Below are 18,462 nucleotides of genomic sequence, written 5' to 3' on the forward strand. Positions count from 1 at the left end.
TGCACTTATAATGTTAGCTCTAAAAGTTTTTTTAAAAAAAATCATTCATTATATTTGCGGGCAGTAAGAAGAAAGTGCTCTTTCATTTGCTCCAGTTACGCGGTCACTAATCTGAATCGATTTTCCATTTTTTTAGGGGTTTTCTCGGAATCTGTTCTATCAATTTGCTTTGGATGGTACTTGTTAGTAACAGTTTCTCATAAAAATTCATATAAGGGTACTTTGGGAGAAGGTTGAGGCAATGCTATAGTGGGCTGGAAGTTGTTAAATGGTTTTCCAATAATCTGCAAAGGTCTTTGAATTGTATAGTGATATTGGACTATAAATGAACTTTAGGCACAATTATTTATACAAACATAAGTACAAATATATTGAACAACTAATGATGCTTACCAATGATGGCTATTAATCAATAAAAACATTTAAAATTTATATTAAAAAAAGGAATTTTATAGTTTGCGAATTAAAAAAAAAAAATCTTAATGAAAACAAAGGTTGTAGATAGCTGGTGACCATTATTGTCTTTAATCCGGATGTTAAGCAGGAAACGTTCTTTTGTATTGGTCTTTTCAGGATAATTTACTCCATGAATTACTAGAGTAAAATGCGAACTTTAGATTAGATTTGCCGAGGATGCAACCAATGTCGTGTGAAATGAGAACAACCATTTGACTTCATTTTTAAAGTAGTCGCTAAGAACATGGAACATTTATGAAGAGCTTCTACAGTTTGGTTTAAAGCATGGTTATCATTTATTTTATCTTTCTATGAATCAAGTAGTACGTTATCCAAGAATTAGTTAGATTTACAAATTTTATATTTATTATGTTCATTTTTCTTTCAGATTTATTCTTATATGTAACAAAGCGTAAACTTTGTTTCGAGATTTTCGTACTTCAGAAATATTTAATGTGAGGTTCAAATAAATGTTTGCGTAACAAAGATTAATGTTAGGTTTAAAAAATAGATTAAATAGACTTCTCAACTACTACATTTGTTACTCAGTTATAAAATTGGAACCAACCAACGAAAATATCTAAAAATTTCTGAAATTCATGCATTACATAATATTTACTCTTAAGATTGTTATCATTTCGATGGCGATTTGGCAAGTTATTCCATACATTGCTCTCACAGAAAATTATTATTTAAAACTGCAATATCCAATGAATAAAATTAAAACAAAAGCAAAAGTTAAGCTTAATAAACTAGTTTCTTTTCCGTAAAAACAACAAAGAAAAAATCCGCAGAGGCACCAACATCTCAGAACCGACCATTAAACAAACAAAATTACTTCCTGTGCTGAAAGGGTTTACTTTTCAAATATTAGTATTCAGAACTCTCGTAGTGGGTTGTAGAACCATATAATAATAATTAGTTCCCTCTATGGCCTCTTATTACAAACTAATCACCTTACCTCTAATTTGTGACCCTCGCCTCACAACATAAAAGTGGTATCCAGGATATTCGTTTGCAAGTAATGCAGATCATAATCCAATTCTGAGTAGATCTTGTGTGAGCTAGCATTTCTTAAAATGTATTATATATCTAGCCATTCTAATATTCCATCATTCCCTTCAATTTGGTGTTTGTAAATTTGTGTAATTAATAAAGAGAATGCTAGTAATTGGAGATTCGTTGATAACAGGACTTGGCTCTATCATTACAAAATTGGGTTGCTTGCCAGTTTGAGGAGTGGCAATTTTTTGTATATAAAAAAGTGTTTTGGTAAAGATTTAACTCGTAGTTGAAAAATTAGTAACACTAGTTTAAATTAATTCAAAAAGTCCGTACTTGCTCCAAAAGATATTTAGTTTCAGAAAAACTTTAAGAAAAAAGAAAAAAATACACTCGTCACTCTTCTTTCCATTTTCGAATTAACATGAGAGGATTTCAAGCAGTAAATGTGCTTCGATCCTCAGGAGGGAAGGGTTTTTCGAATTATTTGGATAATCTCTTTATGCTGCTCGCAATGAAGTCTGGGGTCACAATGAAAGCGAGAAAATCAGTAGACAATTTTTTGTTTTAATTCTTTTAATTTAAAAGAACATTAAGAAACTAATAATTTTAACTTTTCTTAAAGAAAAGAGAAAGAAAGATAAGCGGGAAAGAGTCTTAGTTTCGTTCGGGGACATCGATAATTATTATTGCCTGTAAGTGACATTTACTGTGAAAAGGAATGAGACAAATTACTTTGCCTCAGCAGTAGTTATTAATAATGCAGATCTCAGTTTTTTTCCAGCAGTTGTGAGCACTCCAGCTGCCTTAGGCTGGAAACATAGTGGAGCGGCGCGCAAAGCGGCGCTGATAGCGAAGAGCGAAGCGGCAAAAACAAAAACTAGAAATAGATTGAGTTGCTCTATCTTCGCTTTGCTCGCCACTATGCGCGGTCCCATATGTTAACTTGTGTTTGATTTCGCCGCTTCGCTCTTCGCTATCATCGCCGCTTTGCTCGCCGCTCCACTATGTTTCCAGCCTTAGAACTAAAGCTCCTAGAGCACTGCTTCTTTTTGTGCCATCATTATATGATTTACATTCCGCTTGCCCACTAATCTCCAGGATTCCTTTGAGCAGTTTCTTAATCTTAAGGGTATTTATTTGTAGTCTTTTTAATATTTTACTAAAAACTTTTTAGAAGAAAATTTAATCTACTCCAATACGATTCTTTGCAGCAATCAATTTTGGAACGTTGCCAATCTTTGGTAGTGAAAGCATTCGGCTAACTTGAATTGTCTATTTTTAGGCACGCACAACCCACGATCGCTAGCTCTTTCTTTTTTCTTCCTCCTAGCGTTTACCATTTATGCCGTTAAGAGTTTTTACAGCGACTCGTACTTCACAAGAATTCGATTTCCATCTTATATTTAATGATATTTGATTAGTAACTGCAAAGACTGTAGCCTTGACTAAACGGTTTGTTATTTCTATCACCAGAAATGACATTTATTCGCTTCTTCAAGGCTGTAAACAAATTTTCTGTAATTCCACTCTAGTGTAAATTTGTACTACAATCTGAAGAAACGAATAAATTTCACAAAATATTGGCTAAGAACAGGGGTGGCCAACTCGCGGGACACATGCGACTCGCGGCTCGCAGGCCGCATGTAGCCCGTCATGAATAATTTTATGACCCGCGAGATTCATCCTAATTTCACAAAATTTGTAAGTAATTGACTTAAAATGTAATAATCAACTAAAAAACATTTCTGAAACATCAGAATCAAAAATAGACTTTTATAACACTTATTTTACAAAAGAAAATTTTTCTAATTTGAGAAATCTTGCACAAAAAGTCATGAGCGCATTTGGATCTACTTTCACAAGCGAATCGTTTTTTTGAAAATGAAATTTACCGAACATAAAGTTACAATGTAAACTTTCCAAAAATATGTATTGTGCAATTATAATACTCATTTACCTTTAATATTTAGTAGAATTACAGCTTTCCAGCTTTTTTATAAAGGAGATAAATGGTGATAAATACTTGGGAGTACTATATTTCATTCATATTTCGAAGTGCTGTAGCTCCTGTTTTATTGGTATAATCTCCACGAAAATATGGTCGATTATAGTACTCCTTTACAATTGTACACAATTCGTACTATATATCTGTATTTTTGAAGGAGATATAAGGAGTTAAAGTGTGGGAGTTTTAAATTTCCTTCATATTTCAAGTTGCAGTACCTTCTGTTTTATTACGGTAATCCCTGCGAAAATACGTATAATTAAAGCACTGTCTTATCTCCACAATTGTGCACAATTCCATCTTTTTAACTGCTTTTATGAAGGAGATAAAATTTTGTAGTTTTACATTACCTTTATTTTTCTAATTGTTGTATCTCCTGTCCTATGGGTGTAATCTCTGCGAAAATATGAACAATTATAATACTTATTTACCTTTTAAATTGAAAGGTGACAAAGTTGGGGAGCTTTACAATTCCTTCATATTTTGAATAGCTGTATCTCCTGTCCTGTTGGGACAAAGGTCTAGAATACAGTTTTTCATAGAAATGATTTACCGAGGTGGCTAGAAAGGTGGAGACTTTGATTTCTCCGTATCTGAACTAGAACAAATGCTAAGAGGGAAATGTTATATTTTTTGATGGGGAAAAACTGTATGATCTTTAAGAAGGTTAACAAATTCAAGTCAACAAAAAGTACAAAAATTTCTAAAAGTAACTTATTGTTGCTAACGAACATCTTCCTTGTGTCTCATCTATCCTAGAAATTATTGTAACCGACAGGACATATCCTTGACCTACATACCATTCAATTTAACTTAGATAAACAGCATTATCAGAAGTAAAATATTATCATATTGGCCTCACATTATGAGATGATATCTTTTAGTGGTGTAAACATTACAAAAACAGAAATATAAGTTTGCAGTTAGATATAAGATGAATGTTCCCTTGGCGGCAATGAACTAATAGAAACGAGACCCTCCGCATCATACACTACTCAGGGAGACCTGACTGGCGAGAAATGGGTCGGGCTTCACCCTCTTATAAATCAATAGTACCTTCACCCACAGTCCTGACACATTAACACAGCACACTTATATTAACTTAGTACTTAATACTTTACTTGTCTGCGTATTACCCTTTGTATTTCTTATTACATATTTATTATTATTGAAACCTATTAGTGCATAATGTCTTACATTTAACTCGAAACTGCGCTTTTTAATTGTTGGTAACAAAAAAAAAATTATTGTATCTCTTATTCCCATTTTCTTTAACAAAATAGAGTTTTGTCGCTAAAGGTGAATACCCTAATCCTGTTCGCTATTCTGGGCTTGCTTGGTATACAGTGTCAGTGACTTCCATTAGCCTAATTCTGCACAGTGGCCTGCACCACTGCTACAATCACATCCTGAGCAACACTTAGGTTTACAAAAGTGTAAACACGCGTGTGGCGCTGACTTCTTTCTCTTCGGTGATTAGTCCGTTTAGCTAGCACCTTCATAACTTGACTCTTTAGTTCTTACAGTTTCAAAAAAACGTTTGGTCCTTACGTTTTCTCTCAGAACTATTTATTTCCTTCCAGTTCTGCTAATCTTCAATAATATTTATATTATATACTTTGCAATACTTGGTTGTACGTATTCTTAGCCTGGAACATTATTACAAACAACATAAGAATTGAAAAACAACAAATTGACTCAGAAAGGAAATCTGGATTGACGTTTACTTTAATCGCCTACGAAGCGATTAATAGTCGTTTATCCGAGGATCTCCACTCATAAAATATTCTTTGTTAATCAAACTTCAGGTTTGAGACATTACCCTCCAGTATTCGTTCTACATGTGTGTTTCTTTTCCAAAATTTCTTGTCCCCTAAGTCTCTCTTTAATTTTGAGTCAGCATCGTCTCTTTAATCAATCTTTTCTCCAATCAATAATTCACTCCAGACAACTCAGTCCTCAATGGTAAGGTAGGATAACGGTAAATACTTTTCCGATTGTCATAGAAAATACTATTCAAATAAATATAAAGAAATGAACTAAGATTATTATAATCATTGTTGTTCAAATGTTAAGTAATCAGTGAAGTTGAGCTAAGCAAGAATTTTATAAGTAGAAAAGTAGGTTTAAACGACATAAATTTCTTTTAAGTATTCAACAAATGCCATTGGTAAGAAAGATAATCCTCTGATGGATTAGGTAAAAGAAAAAGGTTACGTTCCTTTCTTACTGCAAAAAGTACTTATTTTGTTCCAGTGAATTTTAAATAAAAATAGATTTTTTCTTCTTTGACTTCATTTGATACAGACCGATGATTTACTAATGAGCCGAAAGGCCCACATTTAGCCTACAAGTCTAAGAGATATTTTTCATCCTTTTCTATTATTTAAAGATGTTTTAAAGATAGTTGTTTTCATTTAATAATTCATGGAAGTATAAATCTATTAGCCTGGGTAGCAAGAATTATTCATTCATCTAATCTCTGTACTTGCAATACACCTAAAAGGGATTGCACGCTTTTTTCATCCCTACACAGTACCTATTGTTGGACAGTATCAATTTCAGCAGGTGATTCACTTTCAAAATGTGTTCTAATTTCTAATTATTAAAAAATATTTCTTAAGTCAACTTATTACAGATATTCATGTTAAAATATAACTCTATTTAGATAGAGATTCTCAACAAAGTAGGTAACATCACACACTAGTGTTTTAGATTGAATACCTTTAGTGGGAGGGAAAGATTAATTATAAATTTTTTTTACGGGCGACTGCAGACGAGTCTGGGTAATGGAAAACTGTCAAACTGTCAATGGTGGTAGATAACAGAAATTAATGGGAAAACTGCAGTTTCACTTTTCTCAATAATAAATGTTTGGCTTGGTTAATTTGTGCTCGTTTTAATAATATTTAAAAATACCGAACTGTTATTATTTCAAAATAATAAAAGAATTTCTATGAGTCTTATGAATAATCTGTTTTCAAAAAATTATATTTAAGAAGAAAAAAGCGGGAAGTAGTTACTTGGTGCATGCTAGTTTTTCCCCATTCCTTTTCGTGACTTTGGTAATCATGAAGAGTTGCAGGGATTAGCTTTAGAGGAGGTGGGTTTTACTGGCAGGTCTCTTAGAGAGGGGTTAAGTATCCAAAGTTAGGTGAGAACCCAATAGCGAAGACTTATCGACTGTTCCAGGGAAATCCAAGAGTGAAGCTTATGAACCGGAGAGGTAAGTTGCTTATGGCCAGCTTGCAACTTACTAGCTCGTCCCATTTGTCTCTACAGGTTAAGGGAAGCTGCGCATCTTTCATCGTCATACTAGTTGTTATTATTGCTTCTAAAAGTTAATTGAGAAAACTCACAAGTTGAAAAATTCATATAATTAAATGGTACATTATTATCATAAAACTTCTAATCTTTAAAATAATTTTTTCTAACCTTTGATAAATTTATCTAACTAATCTTTGAAAAATAATTTATAACGCAGTCCATATTAGTATGAACAATGAAAAGCAGGCCTTCTGCTTGTTCAAAATGTTCTCAATTTTTAAACAATAAATATTCTATATTTATTCCGTCAATTTATTATGATATCCGTCATTATTGAAATAGAAAGCCTTTGCAACAGTAACATGAATATTTGTTTTTACTTGCATTAATTTGCAAATGACCAATTTATAAGTATGTCTATAACAATAGAATCGTAGACTGTCAGTTGAAATATAACTCATCATTTCTGCTATGATATAGAAAAAAATAAAATAAAGAGAGCTATATGTTTAAAAAAGTTAGGAACCTCGGGCAAAGATATTTTTTAATTACCTTTCATTTATATTTTAAAATTGTAAGTATTTTTTATATTTGTTATATTTAAGTAGCAAAAGCCGTTTCAAACAAATTTGCGGGGATCTAAAATACAAAGACAGTCGGCTGTCCTTGAAGGGCAGCAAAGGATGAGAAATCATTAATTAATGACAAAAGAAAGCTAAACAATATTTAGCCAGATCAAGTGTTTGAAAGAAATCTCAACGACCTATTTTGAGCGTTTAGTAGCTCCAAAGAAAGTCATTGGAACCATTTTGAGATAAACTAAAATAAATCAAGTCTCATTTTCGAATTCTGCATTTATCTTATAATTTTTTAAGGAATTAAATTAATTTAATTGAAATATTATTTTTAATTTATATTATTATTAGACTGAAGTAATTAAAACAATTCACTAGATTATTAACAAATTGACTTAGGTCCTGCGCCTTACGGCATTATTTAATAATAATTATTATTAAATAGAAGCTTAAATTGGGTGAAAGATGACATTCATTGCTATTATTTTATATCTCTCTTATTTTATAAACAATTTTTTAATTGAATCTACTTTTTGGTTAAAAACTAAAAACAGTATGACAGCAAAAAACATGATTAAAACACAATATCCGACAGTGACAGCTGACTCCCTCGGTACTATGTAATCTCAGTCGTTATTTACTTCTTCCTCTTCTTTTTTTGTTTAAGAAATTTTAAGTCAATTAACTTGTAATTAGTGGTGAACGAATATTGTATTGGAATACCTAACAGAACTCCTCGTGACTCTTGGCCTAAAATGGGTCCTGTATTGCTCAAGGAATATGTGGAACGTCTGGCGAACGGTGCTAGAAGAGAACGAGAAACTTGCCAGAGCGAGACTAGCTGCTGTAGAAGTTTTCTCTCAACAAGTTGCTGACGATGCCAAAATTCTAAGGGCCAATAAACTACTTGCAGCTAAAAAGGTATGTTATGTGGGCTAGTTTAGTTCTTAGGACATTCAATTTTTTTTTAAAAAAATTAACTTAAGCTTTAAAGATAGTTTTTAATGAATGGTTCAGTTTATAGTTAGTTCATGAAGAAAGGAAAAAGTTTTTTATCGCTGCTAGATTTTAGTGGCTACTTGAGAATAAAAATTTAGTGAAATTTCAAATTTGGCGTGACTGTATATCAAAAGTTATTAAAATTATTGTGTCAAATATTCCTAAGAATGTATAAGTATTTTCTTTAATTTACTTTTAACTTGTTTTTTCTATTGTTTAGTATTTAGATCATTTAGCAATGGTACAAAAAGAATTGCAAGCCTCAGTTCAAGACGTAGACAAGACAAAAAAATTTTATTTTGACGAAGAACATAGTGCGCATGACGTTAGGGATAAAGCCAGAGATATTGAAGAAAAGTAAGTTGTGCTTTTAATTAATAACTGAATGAAGCTTTATACCTGAAGGCAAAATTTCAGAACCTAGAGAAGTCATCCATTAATTAAATAAGTCTATCTCGCATTTAAACTTGTGTAACGCAATATTTTGAGGCGCATTGTCTTAAAATATTAAAATAATTAATTTTATATAATTAATTATTGCATTAATGGATACTTCTCCAAAGGGTCTCGTGAGGTTTGTTGTTACATTACAATGGAGAGAGGTCAGATAATTTAAGCATTTTTGGTAACGAATAATGTTTATCACAATTATAGGTGGATTTTTTCCAAACAAGACACATGATTTCGTTGATGTAGGTTAATCTCCTGGTCAGCTCAAAAAGTAATTATTAAACAGCCTATAGCATTTATTTGGAAACATTAGTATTCACAATACTTCCATTTGCTCTCATATTAAGCAAATTCACCCCCTTTTCCGTTAATCATTTCGTCTGATTCGAGTTGCATAACACTTCTAACCACAATTTAAACTTCTAACTTTCTCTCTGTGGAAAAATTAGCCATTATATATCGTATGGAACAAGGAAACTATTGGGATGATTTATTACTGAATGGGAAACATAACATTAAACATTTTAATCTAACTATGAGAACATATTTATGAGTTGTAGGCCTTATTCTAAATGTAGACAGATCTGTAATTATTTCAATATTTAATTGCCAGACAATACAGTATATGAATAAGGAGGTGCTATTTAGATGGAATAATTTGTAGGAGTGAATATTTAAAGTGATTAAGATGTGGTTAGATGCCGAATGATGTCTACAAATGAGCAGAATTTCAAACGTCATTTCCTTTCGTAAATCCAATATTGGATTATTGTTGAGAATTTAATGTTGAAGATGCTGAAATACCATCAGGGAATGCCATTTAATAATAGGCTAGCATTTCTTTTACTTAAATTCTATTAGATTCCGTTCAAGTGATTTTTTACTTAGAACTTTTCAGCCTACCTTTGATGTATGGAACAAAATTAGGAAGGAAAAATTAATTTACAATTAGAAAATGATCTGTGCAAGATGTATGAAAAATGAAGTATAATAAAAACTCTGCCACACTAGAGCGTAGCGTTTAATTTAACAAATATTTTAATTCTTCAGTTTTATTCTGTTTGATTTTTTCAGATTAAAAAAAAAGAAAGGTTCTTTCTTCCAATCTATTACATCATTACAGAAAAACAGTGCTAGGGTGGGTAAGATTATTTTAATACTAATTATATTTTTAAAATTGCAAAAAAATCATAAATCTCATTTTCTTAATTAAATTTAACTCCTTATTTAATATGCATGTCTCTTTCTATCTACTGTTAATATTATGTTTTTCATTTATTGTTTTTAATAAGAGATCCTTAATAAAAAGAAAAGTTTAACATTTCTTTAATTAAAAAAATAATTAATTTTTTAATACTTAAGAAAAGTAGTTTTTGTTGTCTGAAAGGTTTGTTAATTATCTATTGATTTATCAAGTAAAAGCATTTCAGCCCAGTCAAATTAGGAAACAAAAGGGGTAAATCGTGGAATGGAATATAATAAGTATTTATACTTGTCTTTGTTTTGGCATTTTATAAGTTGGCTCAAAAGTCTCAGAATCTCGTGTACGCATCACCGGAAATCAGTGGCCTAAGGTCACAAAAATCTTTTTTTGTGTAAATATCTTGTTTCCTTTGCTCTAAATGACATTTAAAGTTAATACAAAAGTTGTAGAACATAAAATTCACTACAAATTTGGTTCTATGCAATTTTCCGTATCATCAACCGTTCTTGAGATAGAGCGTGACGAGTGGGAGGCGCTTAGCCGTATGTTTAGTAACGTTAGGTCAACTATGTAATTCAGTACATATTACGTTTCATAAAGTTACAAAAATATTATAATTATTGAGAAACCTTAGTTATTAACTAAAAATAAATAATATTTTTCGATATTATTCATAAATAATATCCGTTTAATAATATTTAGTAAAGTTACATTAAAAACTAGCTGTACCCGGCCACGCTTTGTTGTGGCCCAGTCTGGTTAAATGGAACTATTCTGGACGACGCAAGAGCTAAGGCAATGTCATTTTGGGATCGAATTGCTGTCAGAATCAATCTGATTAGGACCGTTTTACTAGTTCCTCCTGGGCAGCCAAAAAGAAGATTTAGTGACAGTTTGCCTTATTTGATCGTAAATAGCTTTTTGCCCAAGCGTTAGCTTAGGAATATTTGATTACACATACGACAAAAAATCACCCACGTTGTAATTTGTTTCAAGTCACAAGACGCATCGAACGAGGCAGCAGCAGATAGATTCGGCGATGGCATTCCAGATTGATAGAGAACTTTGTTCGTGATTTTTTAACACACAAATTTTCCATCAATATCAACGTTTCGTTGTAGATTTCAGCTGTGAAATCCAAGCTCATATTTGTAATTTCCTTGCGTATTCGACGGAAAATATCTTTAGCCACGTGTGATTTATGTATCTTCCTATAACTCTGTTGGAGATGAAGGAGAGCAGGCGGTCAATATGATTGCAAGCAATGCACGAATTTGATTTAGATGTGGATTTTTCCTTTTTTTCCAAATCTCTGCACCCAAAACTAGTCGACCTAATGTGTCTAATGTACGCTTGGCATTAAAGTACAACGTTGGAAACAGAAATTATGGAAAATCTGGCCAAACTAAACAAGATTTTGTATTTTCCCCTTTTTTCTAAATCTCTACATCCAGAACCAGCCGACCTAATGTGTATAATGTACGCTTGGCATTAAAGTAAAACGTTAGAAACAGAAAATATGGAAATTCCAGCAAAACTAAGAAAGATTTTATATTTTTCCCTTTTTTCTGAATCTCTACATCCAAAACCAGTCACCTAATGTGTATAATGTACGCTTGGCATTAAAGTACAATGTTAGAAACAGAAATTATGGAAATTTAAGTAAAACAAATCAAGATTTTGTATTTTTCCCTTTTTTCTAAATCTCTACATCCAAAACCAGCCGACCTAACGTGTATAATGTACGCTTGGCATTAAAGTACAATGTTAGAAACAGAAATTATGGAAATTTAAGTAAAACAAATCATGATTTTGTATTTTGCCCTTTTTTCTAAATCTATACATCCAAAACCAGCCGACCTAACGTGTATAATGTACGCTTGGCATTAAAGTACAATGTTAGAAACAGAAATTATGGAAATATAAGTAAAACAAATCATGATTTTGTATTTTCCCCTTTTTTCTAAATCTATACATCCAAAACCAGCCGACCTAACGTGTATAATGTACGCTTGGCATTAAAGTACAATGTTAGAAACAGAAATTATGGAAATATAAGTAAAACAAATCATGATTTTGTATTTTCCCCTTTTTTCTAAATCTCTACATCCAGAACCAGCCGACCTAATGTGTATAATGTACGCTTGGCATTAAAGTAAAACGTTAGAAACAGAAAATATGGAAATTCCAGCAAAACTAAGAAAGATTTTATATTTTTCCCTTTTTTCTGAATCTCTACATCCAAAACCAGTCACCTAATGTGTATAATGTACGCTTGGCATTAAAGTACAATGTTAGAAACAGAAATTATGGAAATTTAAGTAAAACAAATCAAGATTTTGTATTTTTCCCTTTTTTCTAAATCTCTACATCCAAAACCAGCCGACCTAACGTGTATAATGTACGCTTGGCATTAAAGTACAATGTTAGAAACAGAAATTATGGAAATTTAAGTAAAACAAATCATGATTTTGTATTTTGCCCTTTTTTCTAAATCTATACATCCAAAACCAGCCGACCTAACGTGTATAATGTACGCTTGGCATTAAAGTACAATGTTAGAAACAGAAATTATGGAAATATAAGTAAAACAAATCATGATTTTGTATTTTGCCCTTTTTTCTAAATCTCTACATCCAAAACCAGCCGACCTAATGTGTATAATGTACGCTTCGTATTAAAGTACAATGTTAGAAACAGAAATTATGGAAATATAAGTAAAACAAATCATGATTTTGTATTTTGCCCTTTTTTCTAAATCTATACATCCAAAACCAGCCGACCTAACGTGTATAATGTACGGTTGGCATTAAAGTACAATGTTAGAAACAGAAATTATGGAAATTTAAGTAAAACAAATCATGATTTTGTATTTTTCCCATTGTTCTAAATCTCTACATCCAAAACCAGCCGACCTAGTGTGTATAATGTACGCTTGGCATTAAAGTACAATGTTAGAAACAGAAATTATGGAAATTTAAGTAAAACAAATCAAGATTTTGTATTTTGCCCTTTTTTCTAAATCTCTACATCCAAAACCAGCCGACCTAATGTGTATAATGTACGCTTGGCATTAAAGTACAATGTTAGAAACAGAAATTATGGAAATTTAAGTAAAACAAATCAAGATTTTGTATTTTTCCCTTTTTTCTAAATCTCTACATCCAAAACCAGCCGACCTAATGTGTATAATGTACGCTTGGCATTAAAGTACAATGTTAGAAACAGAAATTATGGAAATATAAGTAAAACAAATCATGATTTTGTATTTTGCCCTTTTTTCTAAATCTATACATCCAAAACCAGCCGACCTAACGTATATAATATACGCTCACCATAAAAATATAATGTTCGAAAACGAAATTGAGGAGATTCCATCAAACTTAATGGTGATTTTGTATTTTGCTTTTTTTCTAAACCTCTACTTGCGAGACTAGCCGGCCTATTGTGTATATATTGACTTAGTGCTTGTTTCTAACAGTGAAAGTTCACGCTTGTTCAAATTCTCAATTGCTGGAAGAAGTTGGACCGTGCTTATTTAAGAAAGAAGCATTCATCTTATTATCTTATCCTAATTTGACTGGGCTATTTAAATAAATCCTAATAGTTTAGCTGTTTACACATTCATATCGCCATATCACATTACCGCACATGTCTCGGCTTTGATCCAAAATGAATCTTTTGTGAGTGAGTGGAGGCCATGAGTGGACCCCGAAATACAGATTTTTCGAACTATATTGATCTTAGGTAGGAATCTTTTCATTAAAAAAGGTCACAATTCATTTACACCCATACAAAAATAACAATTTCAGCTAAGTTAGAAAATTAGGTAATAAGACGAAAATATTTAAGCCTATCCACATACCTGTACACCTACAGGTACACTTCGACGACTCTACATATATATGATTGCATTACATGCAAATTTCACAGATAAAAATTAAAGTGTTCATGGGACTCACTTATTTTGATAATACCCATGATGCTAATCGCCTTTGCTTTGAGGTATTCCAGAATAGTGTGAACGTTGATGAATTTTGTCAAATTTGGATTTATTTACAGATGCCCGATATTTTCAAAATTACCAAATTATATACTTTTAAATTGAATAATTATTTTTATGTATAATATAAATTTTAGGTTTCTTCGAAGAGAGACGCGTTAGAAGAAAAATCTTCTGGTGCTCGGAACGATTATCTATTAAGTTTAGCTGCAGCGAATGCTCACCAAACAAGATATTTCGTTGTAGATTTTCAAAACACTATACAGGTTTTTATACATTTATTATTATTTTATATACTAATATATACTTACATTTTATAACAAGTTTACCTTTTTATAGAAATTTGCTTCTTGACGAAAATAGTAAATATTTCAACAGCAATTAATGGTTTTTTTTAAAAAGTAAGAAAAAGCTTTAGATATCAAAGAACTTTTTTGACCTACTGAACATATTCGAAGTGTAATTATTTCTGATATTGAACTAGTAAGAGGAGGATTGTAATCGTGAGATTTTCGATTTGGAGCTTTCCTCAGTAATATTCAAAGTCCGAAAATATTTTTTAGAAAATGCTATGTATTTTGTTTGTTGGAGTAAATTATCCACCGTAACTCAAATAATAAAAATTACAGAAGATTCAAAGCTATCTTCAGAGGACGACACAATGAGGATTTGATCAAAATGGGTTTTACCAGAAGTAACAATGAACTAAAACTATTTTTCAGTTTTTTTGGATTTTCACGAAAACGGCTCCTACTATTTCTTTTAACTTCATGTACTAATTTTATATTTATAAAGTTTTATTTGCAACATTTTCCCCCACAAATCTCTTTTCATTTCACTTTCTCGAAAAGGTAACTAAGGGATATTATAACCCAATAATCTGTTAGAACGAAAATGTCGAGCAGTTATATTATATATTTTTGTCATTGCTAACTTTTTTTTTAAATAAAAGTATTTGTGCTCTCAGATAATGGAGGCTAATGTTTATGAACGAGTTGCTGATTACTTAATGCTTATATCAAGGACAGAACTGCTTACATGTACAGCTACCCAAACCTCATTTAACAGAATTAAGGAACAATCAGCACAAGTAAGTTTGTTTTTCATAAATAAAAACTTATTGCGTTTTACCAGTATTTCTCTTTAAGACTTAAAAAAAGAAAAAATGTTTGTGAGACATTAGTAACATTATAGTTAGCTACTCTAATAAAAAAAAATTATTTCATTTCTTTGCACAGCTTAGCCGTGATTACAATTTGCAATGTGTATACCTGTATTATCCAGTTTTAAAACAACATATTCAATATGAGTTCGAACCATGTGATAACGATACAGTAAGCAAAGTGAGTGCAGAGCACAGTTCATCGGCGGCTGCGTTAAGCAAAGAAGCTAAGAGATGGGCGAATCGAGTAGCTAGGGAGAATACAAATGTAAAGGATGCAATGGCCAAGCTCACTACTCTGCACGCATTCAGAGAATCAGGGCAAAAGGTATTTTACATTCAATATTTTAAAGTAAGTTTATTCGTTGCCTTAGTTTATAAATTAAAATAAAAATAAATAATTAAAAACCACATCACTGCTAAATGTAAATGGTTGAAAAATATGTATCTATCTGCCTCCGTAATTGTAATTGGATGAAAATCACGACTTAAAAATTTGAATTACGACTACTATAAGAGATTGTTGATTTTACAAACTATTAGTAGTCACAAATTGCTTTATTTTTGCCTCAGAAGGAATAGATTGGATTAGATCTATTAGAGGGTTGGTCAGAAAGCCGACACTACCGTGACCCAGACGGTCTATTGAGACATCCTAAAGTATCCCCTAAAGTCCTGCCTGTTTAGGTTGACTTAAATCTCTTCAGAGCCATACCATCCTGTCTCACTGATTCCAATACGTGCAATGCCGTTTCATTTTTATTCTAACAGAAGTTGCCAAGGCTGTCCTCTGACAGCGTAATTTAATCTGAAATGTCAGAAGAACCTCTATTATAAGGTTTAATAATGGCCTTCTTTAATTTTTAAACAATGTTGCCTAGAATTTTGCCACAATATAATTTTTAAAGGAATATTTTAATGACGAATAATTTTTGTTTTTCAATGTTGAAACTATTTATTTCTAAAGCCTAGGCAACAGTATTCTAACCGAAAATTCATATACATTTTTTTTCAGGAATAAATAAAATGTAGAATCATGCATTTATTAGTCAAGCACGGAAGGGATTAGCTAAAGGTTAGCGTACTGGATTCCCATGCGGAGATCCCGGGTTCGAATCCATCTGTTGGCGTTAAATTTTCTCTTCCTTCATTTCTTTGATCGTCAGTGAAATTTGTAACGGGAAAATACTGGCCATGGGCCGGTAGGACCCTGTAAAAAGCTCCGGTCGCTAATAATCTCAGATGTTGACACTCCTTAAATGATAAAAAAAAAAGTCATTTTTAAAAATAACTTTAACAGTTGGAGATGTATTTTCTATGCCTTAATGCTCTGATTTGGCATTGGATTTGTAACATTCATTAAACTAAAAAAGATTTACAAAATATCATTTTTCGTCTCTGGCTAGTGACACTTTCAATAGCAGGTCCTTCGATAGCGTTGTCTTTCTAAAAGAAGACTTTATTTCAATTAACAATTATGATTTTTATTGTGGAAGAGATAGTTTTCAAGTGTTTTACTTTTACAGACTGATCCAAATGATCCAAATGGGCCAGATATTGACACAAAAATGGATGAACTTAGACATATAATCAGAAGGGCTGAGGTACAATTTTTCTTGCTTATAATTACACTGAATATGGAATTTAAAAAAATATAATAATTATTACCGAATAAATTTTTATTTTAATTTTGTTCAGACTGCTAAAGGAAAAGCAGAAGCAAGGATAGAGTGTCTAAAAGCTGGAGGTGGTAAGGAAAATAGAAAATCTTTCAAAGTATTGATTTTTTTTATTGGAATTAGACTGGTTAAATTTTAATTTAATTTTTGTAGTTAGTGTCGATGAATTTTTACAAGAGGCTGAAAACCTTAGTGTACAAGATTTACCAAGATCTGGAAGTTCAATGTCGGTTCGGACGGATGCATCTGGAACAGCTGTAAGTGCACTTCAAAATACCAGATTTTTAATTTATTTAGTTATAAAATTCTAGCTAACTTAATGTACTAAAACTATAAGAGTAATTGCCTTTAAATGTGAAGTAGAAGAAGCTGCTACCAGTGTTAGAAAAAAAGAAGTAAATTAAATTGGGATTAAGGATAATTTAATAATGCATGAAATTTGATTTATAATTAATTTGATAAGTGAAAATAAAATGTTCTTCTTTTCTTAGTTTTGAGTTTGGATTGAAAAAAAAATTGCCATATGCTAAATGTTTTTCTTAACGATGCAATTCTCGTCCACGCTCTCCAGGTAATCCTCCATAACGACTGAATCTGTTGGCCCCGCGCCCTCCGGATAGCTAATGGTGTAATCGCTACTCAACCACCATTCACAAATCTCACGCTCTTTATTGTGCATATATATCCATGATTGCTTCTTGCATGTTTCGCATACAGGTGTCAAAAAAAAAAAACAATTTTAATTTTATGATTTTTGCACTAAAAAACTGGCACAATAGGTACCTTTCCCTTGCATGCAACAACTTAGAAAGCTGTTAATTGTTAAATAAATTTTAAATTAAATTTCAGGAAGCTACAGGATCCGATTCCATGTATGACAGTGACTACAACGATGCAGGATCTGAATCTGCGGTTGAACGACCTACGTCAGCAAGTCTTGATGAAAAGGATAGACCTGATTCTGCAGAAGTTGACGGAGAATGGGGTATTTATATTATATTATAATATTTATATTATTTATAATGAGATAAGATTTTAGTTGGGCGGCCCAAGGCCTTTGCCACTACGACCCCTTTGGATCTACTGTGGCCCCCTCCACTCCTCTCGCTCCAGATCTGTCCGTTTAATCAGACTCTTAATTCTGGCAAGCGACTCTTGGGTAAAGCTCACCGGCCTTAGTTTTTCCTCTCCAAAGAGTAACATCCTTAGCCAGACCTGCCCCTCGCACTGACACAACACGTGCAGTGCCGTTTCCTCTTCTTCCTGACAGAACCTACAAAGACTATCATCCACCAGGCCCATGCGATGCATTTGTTTTCTGAGCCTACAGAGGCCAGTTAATAGGGCTAGAATTCTGCAATCAGCCTTGGCGAATAGCCCATGATGAACTCCACTTGAACTCCAAGCCACCACTCTTGAGACCTACTCTGCACCCATAGTTTAATGGCCGCGGTCTTAAGACACTTGGAGACCACGTATTAGGGCTCCGGGCTAACGAAGTGTCCCGCAGAGCTTTCCCAGGCCAATAAATCTCTCTTATGCCATGAATGGTACCCACACTAGAAAGACTTTGTTTTGGTCACAAATTTCCTGGGAACCCAGACTGTCCCAAACCAGCCTATTATTTATAGTAACAAATATCTTTATTTTACAAATT

At 32.2% G+C, this 18,462-nt stretch overlaps 1 protein-coding gene across 4 annotated transcripts in view; it reads left to right on the top strand.

Annotated features, from left to right (window-relative positions):
- nwk (FCH and double SH3 domains nervous wreck) overlaps nt 1–18,462 on the top strand; it is a 51,333-nt gene that overhangs the window by 19,924 nt on the left and 12,947 nt on the right. For 3 of the 4 annotated variants that reach the window (XM_074117918.1, XM_074117919.1, XM_074117922.1), the window contains exons 5-14: nt 8,085–8,229; nt 8,528–8,664; nt 9,832–9,895; nt 14,102–14,230; nt 14,932–15,054; nt 15,203–15,454; nt 16,653–16,730; nt 16,825–16,876; nt 16,959–17,062; nt 17,655–17,790. In XM_074117918.1, the coding sequence (XP_073974019.1) occupies nt 8,085–8,229; nt 8,528–8,664; nt 9,832–9,895; nt 14,102–14,230; nt 14,932–15,054; nt 15,203–15,454; nt 16,653–16,730; nt 16,825–16,876; nt 16,959–17,062; nt 17,655–17,790 (1,220 nt within the window). Of the gene's footprint in view, nt 1–8,038; nt 8,230–8,527; nt 8,665–9,831; nt 9,896–14,101; nt 14,231–14,931; nt 15,055–15,202; nt 15,455–16,652; nt 16,731–16,824; nt 16,877–16,958; nt 17,063–17,654; nt 17,791–18,462 lie in introns of all 4 variants that reach the window. The other variant, XM_074117920.1, reaches the window with a different exon arrangement.

The sequence above is a fragment of the Rhodnius prolixus genome, unplaced genomic scaffold, assembly GCF_049639745.1.
Source record: "Rhodnius prolixus isolate KJV_2025 unplaced genomic scaffold, Rpr scaffold_2, whole genome shotgun sequence".
Classification (NCBI taxonomy): Eukaryota; Metazoa; Arthropoda; class Insecta; order Hemiptera; family Reduviidae; genus Rhodnius; species Rhodnius prolixus.